The sequence below is a fragment of the Zingiber officinale genome, chromosome 4B (assembly GCF_018446385.1).
Source record: "Zingiber officinale cultivar Zhangliang chromosome 4B, Zo_v1.1, whole genome shotgun sequence".
NCBI lineage: Eukaryota > Viridiplantae > Streptophyta > Magnoliopsida > Zingiberales > Zingiberaceae > Zingiber > Zingiber officinale.
The window spans coordinates 116,413,733-116,434,854 of NC_055993.1; the positions used below are offsets into that span (position 1 = coordinate 116,413,733).

The window sequence follows — 21,122 nt, forward strand, 5'->3', positions numbered from 1 at the left end:
CTCGGCTCCAAACCTTTTTGTACTGAAAATTACCCGCATGTTTACCCGCCTTGACTTGGGTTCAAACAAGCCACTATGGAGCGGGCCCCAAAGTGGAAAACACTACGTGGTCCACTAGAGACGAGTGCTGACGTGTCGCTTAATCAGCAAATATGATTGATGTGTCGCTTAATCAGCAAAAAATTGAAAAACAAACTGGCAGCCCAACTGAATTTTGTAGCTTATTGACATTCTTTAATAAAAATTATTTAAAAAAAATATTTTACCCATAATTAATTTTTAAAATATCTTCTTTTTCTCCCCTTTAAAATAATTTTAATCAAAATTATATTAATTTAATTAAAATTGTTGATACCTTACAGTAGTTTCAATCTAATTTTGATCAAAACTATAGCATCTTTAATTAAAATTGCTTTAAAATAATATAATTTTGATTTAAAATAGTATAATTTTGATTTTAAATAGTATAATTTTAATTAAAAGTTACTTTAAAATGAAGCACAAAAGTGTCTTTGAATATTGAATTATGGATAAATTAGTATTTTAATTTTTTTTAAAAAAAAGGTTTTGTTTTTATGATCATTTACTTATTACTAGTTAAGACTAAATTCAGAATAATGATCAAATATATAAGACCTAGAACATTCAATGAAATCATCCCCACGAATATGAGAAATGTTATGGGCAAAAGTAAATTATAGTTAAGATGATACGAACAATAGATGTCCTAGACCAATTATCCACAATATCTATATTAGCCTTAAAGTATATTAAAAATATATTTACTGGTTTTAATTAACCTATATAGGACAAAAAAAAAGAGCTTTTTTTTTATTGGAATAGTCAAAAGGGAGATTTTTTTTTTTGATTTATTATTAAAAGTACACACAATCCAAGTTAGTACATTTTTTTCCCCCAAAACTACTTTTATTTATTTGTATTACTACAGATTTATAGCTAATATAATATGAACATTTTAATTTTGATCAACACTAATAAAATATGTTATAGTACTTATAGTTTATAGTTACTACAATATAGATATTTTATCTTTGATCAAGGCCAACATTATATTATAATAGTACTTTTACTCTGATTAACATTAATAATACTAGGTTATAGCAACTACGGTTCATAACTCTTTTAATATAAAATTTTCATCTCGAATCATTATTGATCAATATTGGTCAACACATATCAACATCATGTTATAGTGCTCCAAATCATAGCTACTACATCTAAATAATTTATTTCTAATCAATATCAGTCAATATTACATTATATTAGTTACGAAATTAATAACTATAAAATTATAATTGCTATAATTGTACAGTGTTATAATCTTATACTATTATAATAATATTACAAATAAAGACAATTTTTAAAAAGTAAGATGGAATAAATGAAAAAAAATCCTTTTAACTATCCTAATAAAAAGAAACTGTCTTTTACTTTTAAAGGAAGATTAGCACCAACGTCTGTACTACTTGGCACACAATGTTATGATACTTTTGTAAAATTAACATCAACGTCCGTGCCACTTATCACATAACCATAACTTCTTGTGAGTCTCAAAAATAAAGTTGGAGGACATATATACATTCTATACACTCACCCCTTCTATCTCATGCCAAAATTTTAAAAATCCAAGGCCCATCTCAATCATGGGTTTCAATCAAAAACTATTGATGGGTTTAGAGAACTATGATCGGAACTATTTCAAGTCCTATGGGTTCATATGGATCACAAGAGTCTGAATATGCCCTTCTTTACTCTTCTTAGAAATTTTTAGCGTTGTTTCAAATGATTTACATCTTTATGCACATTGTGGTGCTGGTCTTAGAAGATTAACATCATGTTGGTACTAATTTTTTGAAACCAACGCCAAACTTAGTGATCGGAAGCCAAAGCCACGTTGGTATTATATTTTCAAGACAATCACCAATGTCGTGTTGCTTTTGCAACACCAGCACCACGTTGGTGCTGCTTTTGCAAGATCAACATCAACGTTCATGTCGTTTAGCATGTAGTCATAGATTCTTGTGTGAGTATTAGAACCATAGTTAAAGGGCATGCATATATTCTATACACTTACCCTTTCTATCTCATACCAAAATTTTAGAAATTCAAGGCCCCTAGCTCAATTAATGGGTTTTGTTCAAAATCCATTGATGAGCCTAGATGACTTTGATCAGACTCATTTTAAATCCTATGAGTTCATATGGATCATAGGAGTTTGAATATGACCTCCTTTACTCTTCTTAAACCTTCCCAGCGTTGTTTCAAATGACTTGAAATGAGTTTGATTAGAGTTCTCTAAGTCCATCAATGAGCTTTGATTGAAACCCATTGATTGACCTAGGGGCATTGGATTTCTAAAATTTTGGTATGAGATGGAAAAGAAGAGTATATAGAATGTATATATGCCCTCCAACCATGATTCTGAGACTCGCACAAGAAGTTATGGTTGCGTGTCAAGTGGCTCGGATGTTGGTGCTGATCTTAAAAAAGCAGCACCATGTTGGTGTTGCTCTTACAAAAGTAGCACTAACGTGGCCTTGGCTTTTGATCACCAAACTTGATGTTGGTTTCCGAAGATAAGTACCAATGTGGTGTTGATCTTCTCAGACCAACACCATAATTTACATAAAGATACAAATCATTTGGAACAATACTAGGAAGGTCTAAGAAGAGTAAAGGAGAGCATATTCAGACTCTTGTGATCCATATGAACCCATAGGACTTGAAATGAGTCTGATCAGAGTCCTCTAGGTCTATCAATAAGTTTTGACCGAAACCTATTAATTGTCTTAGGGGCCTTGCATTTATGAAATTTTGATATAGGATGGAAATGGATAAATGTATAGAATGTATATATGCCCTCCAATCATGGTTCTAAGATTCACACAAGAAGTTATGGTCGCACGCCAAGTGGCACAGACGTTGGTGTTGATCTTGTAAAAGCAGCACCACGTTGGTGATGTTCTTGCAAAAGCAACACCAAAGTTGCCTTGACTTTCGATCATCAACCTTGGTTATGGTTTCCTAAGATCAGCACCAACGTGATGTTGATCTTCACAAACCAACACCACAATGTACATAAAGGTTCAAATTGTTTGGAACAATGTTAGAAAGGTCTAAGAAGAGAAAAGGAGCGCATATTTAAACTCCTGTGATACATATGAATCCAAAGGGGTTTGAAATATATCCAATTAGAGTCTTGTAGATCTATCAATGAATTTTAACTGAAACTCATTATAGAGCTAGGTGCCTTAGATTTCTGCAATTTTAGTATAAAATGGAAGGGGTGAGTATATAAAATGTATATATGTCCTCCAACCATGGTTCTGAGACTCGGACAAGAAGTCATGGCCATATGACAAATGACACGAACATTGATATTGATCTTGCAAAAGCAGCACCACGTTGGTGATGTTCTTACAAAAGTACTACCAATGCTTGGCTTCCGATCACCAACCTTGCTATTGGTTTTCGAAGATCAACATCAATATGTACATAAAGATGCAAATCGTTTGGAACAATACTTGGAAGGATTTATAAGGGAAATATATCTCTATTGGTATGAAATCTTTTAGGTATAACCTAAAAATAAAATCATGAAAATTTAGACTCAATATACGATGAATATATTTAAATTCTTTTAGTCCTAAGACTTATGTTCCAACTCGGATCATCTCTAATCTAGGCCTGAATTATACTAAACTTAGTTGGCTCATACGAACGTGACCAATATCTAATTTGTCAAAGAAAAAATTAGCCATGTAACAGGCCTGTGTTTTACCACTCAATTATTTGGCATACATATTAATAATGATTCCATTGTTTTTTATATTTGTTCCAATTCAAATATCCATATTTTGGCTTAACTTAATTCATTGGCACCTCTATACCTAATGGTTATTTGAAATCTACATATTAGAGTGTTGTTTACATGAAAGGATAAGATTTAATACTTAAAACAAGTGTATCATTACATTTGCTAGTGCAAATGATACTAAAAATATAAATCATCAATCCATTCCATTTGGTAATAGAACATGATTAGTACCTTTTGATATGTGATTTAGTGCAGTGGAACACGATTAAGTACATCTTAAACCAGTATACCTGGTAGTGGAACATGATTATTGTCTCTTAGTCCCCTCGGAGTGGTGTGATGATTAAGGCATGAGATGTTGCCATATGAGGTCTTGGGATCGAAATTCGGCGTGATCGAGCATAATCTCCTCCATGTCTTGGTCATTTGTACTAATGGCTAGTAGCCGTCTGTGATTTACTTCCTCCGTGTTGACCTAGGGACGAGTTGGCGGGGGCGGCGGGAGCGACCGAATCACCTTTTGTCACATGATTATTGTCTCTTAATCCAATCCTTTGTGTTTGTGACTTGGTCCATGTAAACAAGCTAAATCAAGTAGAAAATGTAGAATAATTAGTTTATAAATACCATCTCCATTGTATGCCACTTGTTGGAGGATGCCCACTGATTTGATTTGATGTTATTTGGTTTATTATTATTTTTTCTATTGAAAGATGTTCACTCTAATTTGGGTAAAAATGCAAACTCTTAGCTAATAAAGTAGAAATATATACTGTGGTAAAATATAGAAATAAAATTAAACACATAATTCGAGCACTGTAATATAGAAATACAAATGTAGCCTTTGATTGTTTGAATCTCAAGTTAAATTGTCATATTATATATAATTTCTAAAATTTATTTTATTCAAGATATATCTAAATAACAAATACATATTTATTATTATAAATTTGATAAATTTACTATTTGAGCCAGATCGGCAAGGAATGAACTAAACCGGCACAGTTGTTCGTCGAGCGATCTAAATGAGCCGAGTCGTCATTCTTTGTCGGCCCACTTGGCTCAGAATTCACTGCTGTAAAATTCAAATAACCTGTCTTCGTGTGGCAAAATATGGCGGCGGAGGGAACAAGGTCGGGGCGACGAAGCCGCACGGCGAGATGCCATTCCATCCCTTCCAGTCCACTCCCAACGACAAGCGACCTGCATCCGCCCCCAGGAGGGCATCCTTTGCCAACGGCAAGGAGAACCGCAGAGCCGTCTCCGCGGGGAAGTCCTTCATCGCGCGTCCCAAGCTCGAGGGGAACTCAGCGGCTATCGCCGGCGTACGCTTATCCACATCGTCTTTTCCGAGAGGTAAGCCCTCCGAACCCTCCGATATGGCGTCTGAACTCCGCGGCAAACGCCGCCTCCCTAGGGTTTCCACGTCCGGACAACTGGGAATAGCTTCCGGGAGGGATCCGGAAGCACAGGCCGGAGGTCGGAGGAGTTTCGGCGGAATTAGGGTTTCGGATACTTTTCTGCCAGGGAAGGGGCTTTGTGACCAGAGTTTGAAGAAAAATGCTGAGAGATTGGATACGTTTCTCCGGAACCCTGAACCTAAAGGAGATGCAGAATCCTTGGATCTGATCGCAGAGAAACTAGGTCGCAAGAATGGCGATGATTCAAATTCAAATGCGAAAGGATCATCAAGTTCCTCGAAACCTAAAAAGGAAGCTCCTTTGCTAGAGAAGAAAGCAAGGAGTTTGAAGGAAAGTGCATCTCTGCAAACTAGTAAAAGAGCTTTCTTGTCTCAAGTTCAAACTCCATCGATTCAGAGGTCACAAAAGTTGTTCCCAGTGGATTGAAGGACACAAATTGTGCAGTATCTCCAAATCCTGAGGGTCAAACGGTGAAATTGTTTGTTCATACTACATTAAATGATAAGAAGAAAGATTGTTCAAAAGTGCAAATAGAGACTTCAAAAGAAGTAGAATTTGATGCTAAGATCAAGGGTATTCTGTGCCCATGGATCATCCGTGAACATTACAGTCTGTTTGGGAGGAGGTGAGGGAAGGATTAGTAAAGAGGTGACATTTACCCTTGTTTGGGAAGAAGGTGAGGGAAGGAGGTGAGGGGAGGGGGGACTTTTACCCTCCCTTACCCCTCAAATGAACTGTTAACTTACACCTCAAATTGGGGTGTAAGGAAGTTACCCTCCATTCCCATTCCTTTCCTTTCCTTCCCTTCCTTTTCCATTAATGAACCTCCCCTCAACGTTGCTCGAATTGCATCTAATTACTCCAGTAAGCTGCATGAGAAGCTGGCAATGTTGGAAGGGGAAAGTTCAAAAAATAGCATCTGAAATAAAGTGAATGAAGGAAAGATTGCATAGTAATAACCCAGATGATTCAAAGCTGGTTCTCTCTGATATCCAGAGTCGAATATGTGGAATTGAGAAAGTCATTGCTGATGCAGTTCGTGGTACTACATCTAAGCAGGGCTCCTCTAAAGTCATGAAAGCTAACTGCCAGGATAAAAACAAGTTTGTATCAGGTCATAATGATCCAATAAGCATTCCAAGTTATACAGTTGGAGAGTTAAAAAAGGAAGTGGTAGAAGCAAGGTTCTTTCTGCATGATAAGTTACAAAGAGACGTGATCTCATCTGGCATTTTGGAAGGTCATAGCTCAGATCGCAGTGACTCATATTTTGAAGATGAGTCACTGGGTTCAATTGATGAAAATTCCATTGCAGTGAAGTTCCTGGCTTCTCTAGATCTCGAGCAAGGTGAGCCTCGCAATAATGTTGTGACTTTGGCATCTGAGCATGCGACAGTACAGGCAACTGGGTTTGGGGAAAGCACATCTGCAGCAGTATATGCTTTAAAAAAGATGGTCAGTGGACTTTCCAAAAGGGAAACTGAACTCATGTTTGATGAAATACTTGAAGAATGTTTCGACATGGAGAAAAAAACCTGCATTGATGTTGCATGAACAAACTGAGGGACTTTGCAAAGATCAGTTATGTGAAATAGGACAGAAGGCTTTGACTGGTGGATGGTTTGTTTCAGAAGAAGCTGTTCTTCTTGCCCACCATAATGGATCCTGTTCGTACTACGACATAACTAATTATGCGATGAAACTTCAAACTTTTAATATTTATAAACATCTTTTATTACTAGATTTTCTGGTATATACTAATATACTTTTCCATGTATTAGTTCAAGGCTGAATAGAAACCACCATTGGGCGCGTCAAACAATTTGTAGGGTGATTGTTTGATAATCCGTGCACCGGGTATAGATGGTTACTTGGGGAAATTTTTTGTTGTAGGTTCAGCTGGGAATGCTACTGAATCTGGATTTTGTTCTTGGGATTATTATACAAGAGATATACAAGCATTTTGCATGGAAGATACAACGAATAGTTCCCCATTGCCGTGTTCATCTATGATGCCTCTTGGTTCGCTAAGTAATGCTGGCTTAAGGCGGAGTAATTCGTGTGCGACATCAACTGTTGAACAACAACAGTGGTGGTACAAGTCTTGTGCCCTCTCCTACTCTTTACTGCTACCAGGTAGAAATCTGTCATTGCTTATGATATTCGTGATGATGAATTTGTGTCGAAGTGGGAGACTAGCAATCCTGCGATGAGGATGGACTACTCGAGCCCTTTGCAATGGCGAAGTAGAGGAAAGGCGATTAGCAGGAACCGAAGCCATTAGCCTTTGGGATGTCAATTCTCGAAACCCTCAGTCCCTACTGTCAGTTGCCAGTGCTGGAAAAAGAATCTATTCCCTTAATGTAAACAACACTGATAACTGAACATAGCGGCGGCACTCGATAAAGGTTATTTTCTTCTCTTGCCAATTCTCATATCGAAATGTTATGCTAATCCTTTACATCTATCTAACTGCAGAGTGAGTTCATCAGAGATGGAGGGCAAGATCCAAGTGATTAGAGCGAACGTGATTAGGGCTAATATCCACTATGTTAGTTTGATCTTTAGTTGTTCTATAAGTGTTTTATTTCGAATGTTTCCATATGCAAGTGGGCTGATATGCCAAGATCTAATTCACTCATTACAACTATTACAACTGATACTCCTATTTCCACCGTGGTGGTGCATCAATTTTAAACTCTCTGTATTTAAAAAATCAATATTATAATAATGTGGATTTTTGAAATGCGGTGGTGTGATTCTTTATAATTGAACACATAGTACTGTTGCTGTTCTTGAAGCACAACGTCACAGTGGTTGGTGGGAGGTGTGGAGGGGCATGTACTTGTTTTTAGAATTTTTAAACTTATGGTCACTTGAGGGGAACAATCAAAATAATTTGATAAATTAAAATTGAATTTATTATTTCCTTCAAAAACTTTAAAAGAAAAGAATGCTTTCTCTAGTACAACACTCATGCTCAACCCAACCCATGGTCTGAGCCATCCTTGCCTGGCTCAAGCTCATACTGCCGACTAGGTTAGGCCCAAACACAGCCTAGAATAGATAATGATGGTAGAGTTTAGCGACAACACATCACATTTATGAGACATTTCACAATATATTCTTGCCTTTGAGCAACAGAGGAAAAAGGAAGAGATATATCACTAGTCAGCGACATTACATAAACAATCATTAATGGCCTCTTAAAGAAAAAGAAAGAAAAAGAACATTAGCAGTAAACAGACGAGCACTAGTAATGCAGATTGATACTTTACAAAATACAGTACAAAAACCCTGACGTGGATCGAGAAATAGCATCTGGCAGGCAAGGGAGGTCGCATTTTGTTTCCGAAAACGGTAGCTCAATCTGTTTATGTTCCAAATATGTGTCTATGTATGGGCGCGTCAAAGTTCCTGGCAACATCCAGCCACTGCTTGCCCATCAGCAGGAGAGAATTATCCGATAAATGTCCAACGAATAAGGCAGGATCTTTGAATACAAAAAAATCAAAGTTCTTAGTATTGGAAGACTTCTGTTCATGAGATTTTCTCTTCCTCTTTGCCCAGTTAGTTTTGTTACGTTCATTTTTGTCTGATGATGGATCTAAACCGATCTGGACTTTCTCTTCTTGAACGATCGGCATTCCAAAGTCAATCAAGCACATCGCCCTGAAAAAGAAAAAGATCACATCGATGTGATCAACAAAATGTGCAATATATTGCATTTATGTACTACCACAAATGCCAGATTATTTAAGAATGGAATAAGGGCATACCTTGAGCTATATATGATGACTGATAAAGAGGAAGGCAAAAAGGAAAGACCAATTATTTCTCCTGGAAATTCTTGAAATCTTCGAGGAAGGTGGTTTGTGTTCTGTTTTGACCACTCGCCTAACTGTTTTGCTTCTAGATCGAAGATGAAGACTTCGTTGCTAGACGTTGTGACAACAAATACATTACTGTTCTTTGGAGGAAAATCCGCAGCAGTGATGGAAGCATCATTCATCCTAGAAATGAACCAATGTTGCCTGCCAAACAAAATTGAAATTTTGAGTCAGAACAAGAAAAGTGGGAAAGCCATCGCCCAACATACATGTTATAGAATTAACAAAGTGGCAAGCTGAAAGAGGCATGCAAGATATTGATGCCAATAACAAAAGGCACCTCACAACATTTGCATATCCTCAAGACATAATGTTTCCAGGTTGAACATAAGATTTTGCTTAGCAGAAAAGATTTAGAAGAATTTTTCAGCACTAATATCTAGCAAAATTATCAAATAGAAGTTAAAAGGTCAATTAACATCCAATTACCTGTTTATCTCCAAGTTAAAAATATAGATGTCACCAAAACAATTGATGGCGGCCAACCACTGCCCGTCTGCACTTGTACACATTCTAGTCATAGGAGGTTCATCCGGTTGTAAATTCATGCTATCCAACTTCCTCTGTGGAACAAATGTGTCTACAAGCTCCAAACCTTTTATATCAACCACCTGTCAACCCATGAAAAGATCAAACTAATAATGTCATATGTAATCCATATGAAGTAAATAAGGAAACTTAACTGAAAATGCCAATTGAATTCATGCATAGAGAGCAGAACATGATTCCAATTGATAGTAGAAACATACATATATTTTCCTATCATGCCCAGCTAGCATAAGGTATGAGGAGTCAGCACTGAAAATAATAGAGTGTGCATATGGCAGTCTTTTAGGCAACTGTATTTTGTTGATGATCCACTTGCTTTTCCCGACTTCTGCCTTTTTGAGTTCAAAAAGGCAGGGTTTTTTCTGGTCAGAGTATGCAAAGAGCATTCCGGAACTAGATATTGCACTGCATATGATTTTACTGGATCCCTTGCTTTTCACTCGAGCAAGAAGCTGTGTCACTACCTTCTTACCAATTAACTTGACCTGTAAAACATCTATCCAGCCAGAGGATTGTTGAACAAGCATCATTGAATCCCCATCGGAAACTGTATCATTCACGAGTTTTATTAATGGTCGTTGAGGTGCTGGGCATATATCATGAGGTGAGAATTGAGTAAACTCTCTAGCAGAGTAGGCAATCAACTTGGCATCATCACCTCCAGAAATGAGCATTGGAACTCCTAAATGTGCCCATTTGTGATAACTAAATTCGACAGGTTTCTCTTGGCGACGTACCTTGACTATCTTTTCCTCAGGTGATATATCTATCAAAGAGATAAAAAAAATCATCTAAGAAAAAGATATGGCAAGTTTGGAGCGCAAGATGAGAGAAGATTAGGATCCACTGTTTTTAATTGTATTAGCAAACCTTCTCTGCTAATTGGTACTGTCATTGCCAAGGCCCTTACATCATGAGTGTGAGCTCTTATATATCCAACATAGATCCACTTAAACAGTTTTTCTTGACAGATCCCCTTTTCTTCTGATATGCTCATCTCTTCAGTGAGCTTATAAAGAATAACCTGGACAACCATTAGAAAAGGAGTACAAATCAGTGAAGTAACAAAGACTGATGCAGATATACTTTTGCAATAACAAAATATTCCAGGTACCATGACTACACATTGCTCTATACAATGTAAGATACCCAACTTGTAATTATAGATGGAGTGCTGTTGGCATGAGCGATAGAGAAATTGTTTGAACCAAGAACATCAGCAGATCTCAATAGATCAGATCTCAGCAGATTTCGATAGATCAGCCAAGTCGGATTAGGATCAGCAAGGTCCAATCTGATTCTTGTCGATATCTCTTTGTCATGTGTTTGAGTATCAACCAAATGTTAAAGAGAAAATCTGATCTCACAAACATCTCTCTGAAATTAAATGAACGAGTGGGAAACCAGTTGATTAATTTAAATCAAGTGAGGGAGAAATCAGCCAATCAATTATCAATCTCATTTTAACTGAACAACTCTCACAGCAAGGAGACCTTGAACCAGAGAAATAGTGTTGCAATACTGGTCAACCATTTAGTTTGTGCCCGAGATGTTGGATTGCCAGAGACAAATGACTTAATTGTGTGGCGGAAGCCTCTTTCCAATGTTAGAGGTTCATCTCCTTGACGACGAAAGAGAGACAACTTGAAAGAAAAGGAAGCATCAAGGAGAAAAAGAAATAATCCAGCTTTTGCTGCTTCCCATCTTCAAAAGAGGAATTGAAGATGAAATAGATGATTCATGCAGGAGAGTTTTATGAGTAATAAAGTATATGGCCATAGAAACTTAACTGGTATTACTGTAATATTCTTATATTAGGGTCTTTGATAGCTAAGTTTATCATAAAATATATATTAGGGATTGGATAATATCTAATGAAGAAGAGCTTTGGTACAATGGTAAAATTGTTGTTGACATAGAGATCACAAGTTCAAGTAGCTAAAGTAGCCTCTTGCTGCGTACAATAAACCCTTCCCTAGAACACCCCATTGGCGGAAGCTTCGTGCACCGAACTGCTCTTTCTATTGGATAATATCTAATATGGTGGGAAGCTTGGGGCTATAAGCGTAAATGTAACCTATTATTGTTGGCAATATTAGATAACATTAGGCATCACCTAATTCCTAATAAATATAAATCATTAATATAGGTAATAGAAGATTGTTGATATTAATAATAATAAAACTGATATTAATAATTTAATATAAGAAATGTTAATAAGGCATTTATTAGTTGTTATCAAATAATATTAGATTATTATTAATATTATTGATCTTAATAATTTAATCTTGTTAAGTTAATTGTTTAGCTGAAATTATCTTAAAATTAATGTATGAAGAACTATTAACAATAGTGTATAAATAATAATTTAACAATCCTATTGATAAAAATTCAATAATAACAGTAATACTAATATACATATCATAATATGTTAAATGTTACATATCATCCTAATTATAATATTAACAAACTATTTATAATGATGTAGCAAACCAAATTGATGTAGCATGGAATCGTTGTGATACCAAATGACACAACACAAGAATGCTTTGATGCAAAATTAGTGTGGCCCAAACTTAGAATCTCGAATCGCACAGATAACTCTGGGATAAATTTTACAAAGGGATAATTATCGCACATAGAGAAGAAAATCTCACACCAAAAATCAAAAGGAAATTTCTTTCTTAACTGAAAATTGAATATTATATAAAATCACTAACATTGTATAGACTCAATACCAACTAATTTAGGAATAAAATAATGTAACGTTTAAAAAAATTAACGCCATTAAACTCAATAAACTTGTACCAACTTAAAAGATATCAAATTTTTGCCACTGGAAATAGGCTAATTATCAAAAATCAAATACAATAGGACGTATAACAGCGATAATTATCAAAATTTTGCCCCCATGGGTTGGTGCAGATGGTTCATGAAGGGGTCTTACTAAAGATAAGCCCGGGGTCGATTCCTAGCGGGTACAGAATTCTCCGTTGTTTGCCTCACCCTTGCTTGCATACGCTAAGTGAGCCCTCATGATTTACCCCTTCCAGAAAGTGTGGGATCAGGAGGGGCTACACCAAGATGACAATTTCACCTTTTGCCATGTATAATTATCAAAATTTTATTGAAATTTAAATCAAAGCCTTTCCTTTGTTTGCATTAGATTTGTTTACTATGTTATTTGGCAACGGTCAATCAATAAATAACAGCCGTAAGAAGTATATCTGCCTTTTAAATAATTTGATATTTATTGTAGATTCTAATAAATAATCATGGTTAAGTTGATTGTATAACAACTTATCTTAGAAGTTTAAAATGTTACAAAAGGCATAAATTTATATATTTGTATACCTGACCTTTCATGTGCGGGTAAGGTACTTGACTTGATTGGTCCATAGCCAACATATGAATTGATGATTTTTTTTTACATGGGTGGAATTCAAACCTCTAACCCCCTACTACCTCCTACTTTGATATCATGTCAATGTAAGGCTGATTGGTTACTCATTCCAAAAGCTCGAGCAATTAGGAAAAGAACCAATGTATATATTTACATTATTAACAATTATAATGTTGGAATATGCTATAATAAATCCTAATAACTACCAACTTTATTTAAAATTTTGTCTGTATTTTTCCATTGTATATATAAATTTCTAGAATATCTAATACAGATATCAATTTTGACAGCCATGGTGCTAAGTTAATCTTTAAAAATAAAGAAAAATGTATTGCCCACTTAATTGTGAATCCCTAAAATTGCAACTACCTCTGAATGATATTATTATTATTTTTTTTGTAGATTTAAGAAAGAAAGACAATGAAGTCTTAGAAGACTCCCCCTAAACAACGTTGTAAATGACGGTAGGTGGTAGGCATTGGCGAGGCGGTCAATAACTGCCTATCGCCTCGATTGCGGCAGTGCCTAGGTGGTTAATTTTTTTTTTTTACTATTTTTTATACACAATAATGTAAATAATCATTATTCTTTATAATATTTACTTTTAATAAAATATATTAATTAAAAATTAAAAACTTAATATATATATATATGATAATTTTATTAGGTTTTAATTAGATCTATTTAAATTATCTTAATCATAATCCGAAGTTAATTAAAATTATTAACATAAAGTAATTTAATTAAATTCTAACTTAAAAACTTACTTGTGTACCCTGTTTCAGCAAGGTGAGGAGTTCGACGTGTCGCCGAGACTGCATGACAAGTTCAGACGCCTCATCGGGCTTGGGCAACACGACGCGTTCGAGCCTGTCGTCGGGTCAAGACGCCTCTGGGTCCAAGAGATGCGTTTGGCTTGCACGAGGCGTCTGGACGCATCACAAGGCTAGGCGACAAGTCTAGACTTGTCGTTGGGCCCAAGCAATGCATTCAAACGTGTTGCGGTGGCGAAACAGTGAGAGCAACGACGAAAGTGGCAGGTCCAGGTGTAAAATACCGAAAGGGGCAGATAATAATAAAGGAATTTTCCGGAATTTTTGAAAATTTTCCGGGAATTTTTCGGAGCTCGTACGAACGAGTTAACGGGGATAAAAACGGGGTCGGGAAAAGCCTGTTTAGGCTACCCCGTTTTAACGAGGTAATGTTGATTTTCTTTATTTCCTTTTTCTTTTTTTTTTTAATTTTTCTTTTATTTGCTTTCCTCGTCGTTTCCCTTTTCCCCTGCCGAAGCTCTTGCGCGCCGACGAAGCCCTAACCGCCTCGGCGGTTACTTTCCTCCTCCTCCCTCCCTCGCGTATAAGCCTCGGCCAAGTTCTCTTCCTCCTCTCCTCTGCCCGACGCCACTTCATCTTCTTCTCCTTCTCCACATCAGCGACGTCGACACGGCGAGCCCTAGCCATCTTCACGGCTCTCTTCTCCTCTTCATTGCACGACACCACCCTGAATCTGCTGAGTCCAGCCGTCGCTGGAAGGGGGGAAATCCTTATCGTGTTGATCGCTGCCGTCTCTCGACCCGAACCAGCGCCGCTGTCGCCTGTGCCCTAGCGCCGGCAGCAGCCTTTCACTTTGCCCTAGATCGCCGGAATCTGGAAGCTTGAGTAGGTCTTCGGTTAGGAGCAGCAACCCAAGCCTTGGTGTCCCTTTCCGTGCCCTAATTCCACTGTGGGGTCTTCGTTTGGTTCTGGCAGCACTCCGGTGAGCAGCTCCCCTTGTTCCAACATCAAGAGGGGCTGTGAATTGAGGTAAGGTTCGGGTATCAGAAGTTTTCTTGCTGTAATTCAGTTGTTTGGACTGATTCTAAGAGGAATGTATGTTTTGTTGTTCTTTAGGTAGTTGCCGACAGAAGCTTTAGGGCAGTGAGGTGGATTTCCAGCAGCCACCTTGTTTATAGCTGTGAGTTTGAGGTATGTTGTAGGAATTTGGCTGCATGTTGTAGTGGATAATGGATTGATTTAGGAATGATTTAATTACATGATTATGTGTAGGTTTGAATTGGAGGTTGTAATTAGTTGTCGAATGTTGAGTAGGTTTATGTGTTTTTGAAATTAGGGTTTTGCCCTAATTTAGGGTTAAAGAATTTATTTAGCTATTTATAGGAATTTAGCTAAATAATCGTATATCTATTGGATACAGGACTTTGACGCGAGACGAGTATCTCGATGTCGGATTTGGACATTCCTATTAGAGGCGGGTGCTTCTGACTTTATGTCGTTTGATATGCATAGTAGTGAATTTAACAAATTGCAATAATTATGTTTCTTATCTGTTTCGGTTAGTCACTGCCCGATACCTGTTTCATGCTTGGTTGTTACTTGTTTTGCATCTCATGTTGTTCCTTACCTGCTTATACATGCTTATAGGGGGTAGTGATATACCATGCTTCACCATGTTCAGGACCTAGGTTTTATACCTTATCTTATCTGTGTACCTTTGATTTGATTCATTGACCTAAGGTGCACCTTCTATATATATATGGATTAGCTCAGGATATTTCCATGGTTAGTGCCATGCACCATTCGCATGATTGCATGCTGTGCGATGGTCCGCTCCATTATTGTTGAGCACATCGCCAGTTACATGGATCTGCACACACCACCACTCATGGGTTAGTGGTTGATTCAGGCAGAGTGTGTTGCAGCAGAGACTTTGTTTGGCTCTGTTTGTCCGCTCATGGGTAGTGTGACGCAGCGTGGTAACCGGCAGAGATTCCTCCCCGTCATCATGGACCGGGAGATGAGAGCACTGCGCTCCCCCATTTATGATTTGGGGTAGGAGGATAGGTGTACTTCGACAGCATCCCGTCCACTCGGTCACTCATCAGGAGCAGTGACGACGGAGTGCACGGTTGTCACAGCCCTACCCACTCTGTCTCACTATTGTGTGTGAGATGGTTGACTGGTGTCAGGGGTGACCAGGACGCATCATTGGCATCATACGCATTGATGCATTTATTTCTTGTGATTGTGTTTGCTGCATTTATTTGCTGCATATTGGTTGGATGCCCATGCCTGACATGCATACAGGATTTCTATACCTCTCGGACTGTTTATCCTTGTACCAGGTCCTGGTTAGTACAGTTTTTTCCTGTTTACTACAGTTGCATTTTATCCTTCTTATATCAGGAGACTGCACGCATGATTAGTGCTAGATGTTATTTCTCTACTATGTATATCAGTTGTTACCCGCTGAGGAGTTGACTCACCCCGTGGATATTTACTATTTTCAGGTTGATGCTGTCTGGAGAGAGTTCCAGTTGCTAGTCCCCTGCAGCCACGAGGATGTTTATTTACCTTTTGACTTTATGTACTAGACTATGTTTGGACTTGTTTTGTTTTGATACTTGGAGCTTGAATGGATTGTACTTGTCGATGGGTTTTTAATTGGATTTGTTTTACTAAATGCCTGCCTAGACGGCAGAAGAGGTAAGTTGATTTGATCGTCGGATTTGTGTTTTATGGGTGTAGTTGAGTAGGGTGGATTTTGAGTCTTATTATCATTGCTTATTAAACTGCGTGGATGTCTATATGTTGTGGTTTGTTTATTATTGTTATTTATTCCAGCCGCATGTGGCTGAGGTATATAGTGATGTAGTAAAGTTTCAGATTGTTCGCCGTACAGGGGAGATGCTGCCGAAATTTCTTCGGACAGGGACTCCTCCGGGGCGTATCGGACAGGGACTCCTCCGGGGCGTGACACCAGGCGTAGCAGTGGCGGAAGAATGTGAGTTACTGCCTAAAGCACCACCTCATCACAAGGCGGTGCAATTGATGTCCGCCTCCTGCCTAGGTGGTACCTAAGCGACGTCCTCGACCACCATTTAAAACACTGCCCCTAAATGATGCTACAATAGGGGTTATCAAGAGCACAAATAAAAATCACTAAAAACGAAGTCATGGAATGTTTTGATTCTATATTGAAACTAATGAATTAGACTAATTTTGTTTCCGTGATAAATGGCAGGGACCAACACACTTCAAGAAACAAGACATACGCCTAACACCCTTAGCAACACCTCAATAGCTTGAGAGCATGGCTAGCACTAAACATTCAAAAATACATAACTCTTTCTGCATGCCCCCACAGCTACCTAGTCATTAATGAAAATATAGCAAAGGATCTATCAAAGAACAATAGCAAGTCATCTGGTCCTCTCTTACCACTTCCCTCACATGCTGACTCAAAGTTAGTCTAAGCTTCCCCCTCCTGAATCAAAATTATATCTACAAATGTGATTTCATTATACCTAATCATTAACATACACGCATGATTGGCCGGATTAAGAAAGAATTTGTCCTGGTTGACGTAAGCAACCTAAATGAACTCCTACCTGCCACAAGCTAATGAACTGACATGGCGCAAGTGTGGAATTTACATCAAAACATTGAGATAAACCTTTTAGTGCTTCATCAGCTACACACTCCAAACTCACCAGGTCAATGCATATTGGCACTCATGCATAGAAGAATCAAAACTATATTACTGCATCTATATTAAGTAATCAGTAATATAACCTCTACTTGCTCTTGAAATCCTAAATCCTTGTTTTAATCATGCTTCTATGACTCCCCCTATTTTGAACACGGGGGATACACAATAATTGAACAAAAACTCACTGGAAAGGAAATTAGCATGTTAGTATGGCACAAATCCTCACGAAGCAAGCAAGAAACAACTCATAGAGCTTCGGTCTTGGTCGGAGAAGTAATCCGAAGAGGAAGAGGAGTTCAGGAAGAGAAGACAGTGGTGCTGCTGCCAAAGCAAAAAACAGAAGAGATGAGCTTCCTAGTGCTGGAGACAAGGCCAAGGAGCCAACTACGGCTCCTAGCGGGAGGTGGAGGCGCCAGAAGAGCCAGCCGAGGAGGGTGGTTACGCGTAAGCAGTGTCAGAGACGAGGCCAAGGAGGCAACTAGGGCTCCCAGCGGGTGGATTGCCCGACTTCCTCTCCGATCGCGGAGGGGTCTTCCGCCCAATCTATCCTCCTCGTGTCATGCAGTGAGCCCTAAACAGGATGCCATCATAGAGGAAAACGGAGTGAAAGCAGAGAGCGAAGGGTCGGCAAGCGTCGGGACTGAGAAGTAGTGGATCAATTTAGGTAAAAGAAGAGGAGCCGTGTGAGGAGAGAAGTTGCATGAGGAGAGAACCGCATGAGGGATTCATTCGGTTTGGGAAAAAAAATGGTTTATTCAGTTTAACCGAATTTCAACTTTTAAAACTGAAACAAAACCGATATAACTGATATTTTAAAAAAAATGAATTTTTGAATTAACCAAACCGAATTGTTAAATTCGGTCGGTTAATTTGATTTAATTGAACTTTTTCTCAGCCCTATGGCACATTATCATGGAAAAATAATTAGGCAGAAAAAGGCACATTATTAATATAAGATGGATTCATGAAAAGGCAACAAAAAAAATTATAAGGAGAGTGTAGCGAGATGGTCCATTAAGTGATAAGTGTCATTTAAAATTCTAGCATTTTTGTTATGAGCAAATATTAATTTAATTCTAACATTCTGTTATGTGTGAAATTTATTTTATTCTTCTTTAGTCAGTACCTGTCCATCTGAACCAGCAGAAAACACTCGGTTTTGACTAGGAATAGTGGCTAAAGCATTCACATCACCCTTATGGTAGGCATGAGCTTGCATAAGAGTCCCATAGTTACCATCCCAGAACTGAACACTCCCAGTACTATCTCCACTGACAAGGGTGCCAGACCTTTAAAACAACAGTTAGTGAATGAGAACTAATAGAGAATGGAGAGTTCCATCCAATAACAATTTGAAAATTTGTTGCAAGTACCTTAAGAAGAGCAATGACCATATGCAAAGTTCAGGGCCACTGCCCAAGCCTCCAAGCCCAGCAGTAATGCGATATTTTTCATGGAAAGATGCAGCATCCCAACACCTTATTAGCCTGCATGTTGCCAATGATGGTCATTAATTAGTAAAAGTGGCAGGAGATGAGACATCACAAGTGACAAGAATTCCCACTATAGAACACCATGGAAAGCAATCTATAAAAGATATATTGACAAAAATATAAAAGAAATTACCCATCACTACTACCGGAAAATACAAACTTTGCATCATGGCTCCATGTAACACTTAAAATGCGCCCTGTGGCCATAGCAACAAAAGTTATTAAAACAGTATGAAATATGTAATGAGAACTAACTAAGGTTAACAGTCTGACCACTAACTCGGGGGAAACTTCTGCTGTAAATAAACCCATCTTTATCAGAGATCTTATACATACGAATACAACCATCATCACAAGCAAGAACCAATCGTTGACCATCAGTTTTTGTGGTTGGATGATCAAGTTCATCATATTCATCGTCACCATCATTAAGGCAAGATTCACAATCACTTGGGGCATCATGACTGGTGTGACCATTTGCTACAAGCTTGGAATCAGTCACATCTGGATGCATAAAATCAACAGATGGTTCAGCTGATATCTGCCAAATTGACACTCCGATGGAATCTAAAATGACCTAGAAGAACATACAAATCAAAATTAAAGGCTTCATACTCCCTAGAGGTACCATGATAAAATAAATCAGAGAGAAAATGATCAGAGCCTATTGAATTTAGCAATAACTAACACCAGAGTGTAAAAATAAATTTTGCACTTCCTCTTAGACTCAATTACATTAGTTAATTCAGTAATTGCAACTATCAGAAAAATGCAAATGTGTCGAACTCCATCCAGCTAGCAATGACTAAAATGGGTTGCTATTTAAAAAAAAAAAACTAATGGAAGAGTTAAATAGAACCTTTTTAAGGCTAGTCTTATCAGATTTAGCTCCATAGTGTGGTGATCAACTCAATAGTGAAAAAGTAAAATTTCGCACCTCCTCTTAAAACATAATTACGTTAATTCCCATGCTGTTAAAATTAGTTAATTTAGAATAAATATAAGATAAATTGCAACTTTCAGCACAACGCAAATGTACTGAATTCCATTCCAGCCGACAATGACCAAAATGGGCTTTCATCTACTAAAAAATGACAATAATAAAGGTTAAAAATTGAACCTTTTGATTTAGCGAGTACAAATCCCATTCTGATATCGTCCCATCTATGTTCGAAGATAGCAAACGTCCAGCGCCTTCGCTCTTCAAACTCGAACAGCACCAGACCAATGACGAAACTCTCGAGGAAGGAACTCCTTGGACCGTCTTTAAAATAGATAAGAAAAAACTATTCAGCAAAAGTTACGGGGGAAAAAACACAAAGGGAATCCCTAAAATATAAACAACTATTTCAGCATAACATGATCCATACAAGCTGGCAATGCCATCCGACGGAGCCAGGGGAAACGAGCCATATCTCCACGGAACCATCCTCCCGCGCCGCCGCCACTCGCAAGCCGTCGGCGCTGGTGGCGAGTGCCACCACCGCGGAAGGCTTCCATTCCACAGAGCTGTTCCAGTGGATCCGAAGCTTCTCCATGAGGCAGGCGAAGTAGCTTCGATCTCCAGTATCAAAAATCTCTAGTGTGTATTCGAGGAGAGCGGCGGCGGGGACGGCGGCTTGGACGGCGGCGGGGTTTTCTGAGGTTAGATGAACAAGGAATAATTTTGTTCGGTGAGGTTAGACGAATAAACCTAATTTAAATTGAAGCAATAATTTAACCCGGTTCGGTTCGGTTCAGAGTCATACCGATTCGCTTTTGTTATATTATGGGCTTAGGCCATTGGCCCATTATGATGGGCCATAATGTGAGATAATGAATAATTCTGGTCAATCCAAAAATTGCATCTCTAAAATCAAGTATAATATTGCAGTTGATTCATCATTAATATAAAGATATTGTTGTAAATTCATATTTACTCAGATATGTAAATATCTACTTATCTTCTAGAATAATGACGTAAATATATTCAATAAGGAGAAGTAGGTCATCTAACGAACTCACTCGTCTAAATCTATCTATATATTTTTGGTTTTTTAT

At 37.8% G+C, this 21,122-nt stretch overlaps 2 protein-coding genes across 3 annotated transcripts; one reads left to right on the plus strand and one right to left on the minus strand.

The window, feature by feature from the left end:
- The first annotated feature begins 4,863 nt into the window (after positions 1 to 4,863).
- On the plus strand, positions 4,864 to 7,991 carry LOC121978575. Its single transcript, XM_042530903.1, has 4 exons — positions 4,864 to 5,194; positions 7,153 to 7,354; positions 7,448 to 7,667; positions 7,738 to 7,991. The coding sequence occupies exons 1-3, from the start codon at positions 4,864 to 4,866 to the stop codon at positions 7,470 to 7,472; spliced, it is 558 nt and encodes a 185-aa protein (XP_042386837.1). The 3' UTR covers positions 7,473 to 7,667; positions 7,738 to 7,991.
- A 369-nt stretch (positions 7,992 to 8,360) lies between these two features.
- On the minus strand, positions 8,361 to 20,756 carry LOC121976145 (WD repeat-containing protein PCN-like). Of its 2 annotated transcripts, XM_042528162.1 has the most exons (11): positions 20,453 to 20,756; positions 20,203 to 20,346; positions 19,356 to 19,659; positions 19,216 to 19,279; positions 18,963 to 19,076; positions 18,716 to 18,878; positions 10,569 to 10,722; positions 9,899 to 10,464; positions 9,579 to 9,760; positions 9,039 to 9,293; positions 8,361 to 8,931 (listed from the first exon to the last, which is right to left on the minus strand). In XM_042528162.1, the coding sequence occupies exons 1-11, from the start codon at positions 20,618 to 20,620 to the stop codon at positions 8,634 to 8,636; spliced, it is 2,412 nt and encodes an 803-aa protein (XP_042384096.1). In that variant the 5' UTR covers positions 20,621 to 20,756; the 3' UTR covers positions 8,361 to 8,633. The 2 variants fall into 2 exon arrangements, with proteins under 2 accessions (XP_042384096.1, XP_042384097.1); XM_042528163.1 differs by lacking the exons at positions 9,899 to 10,464; positions 10,569 to 10,722.
- Between the last annotated feature and the right edge of the window lie 366 nt (positions 20,757 to 21,122).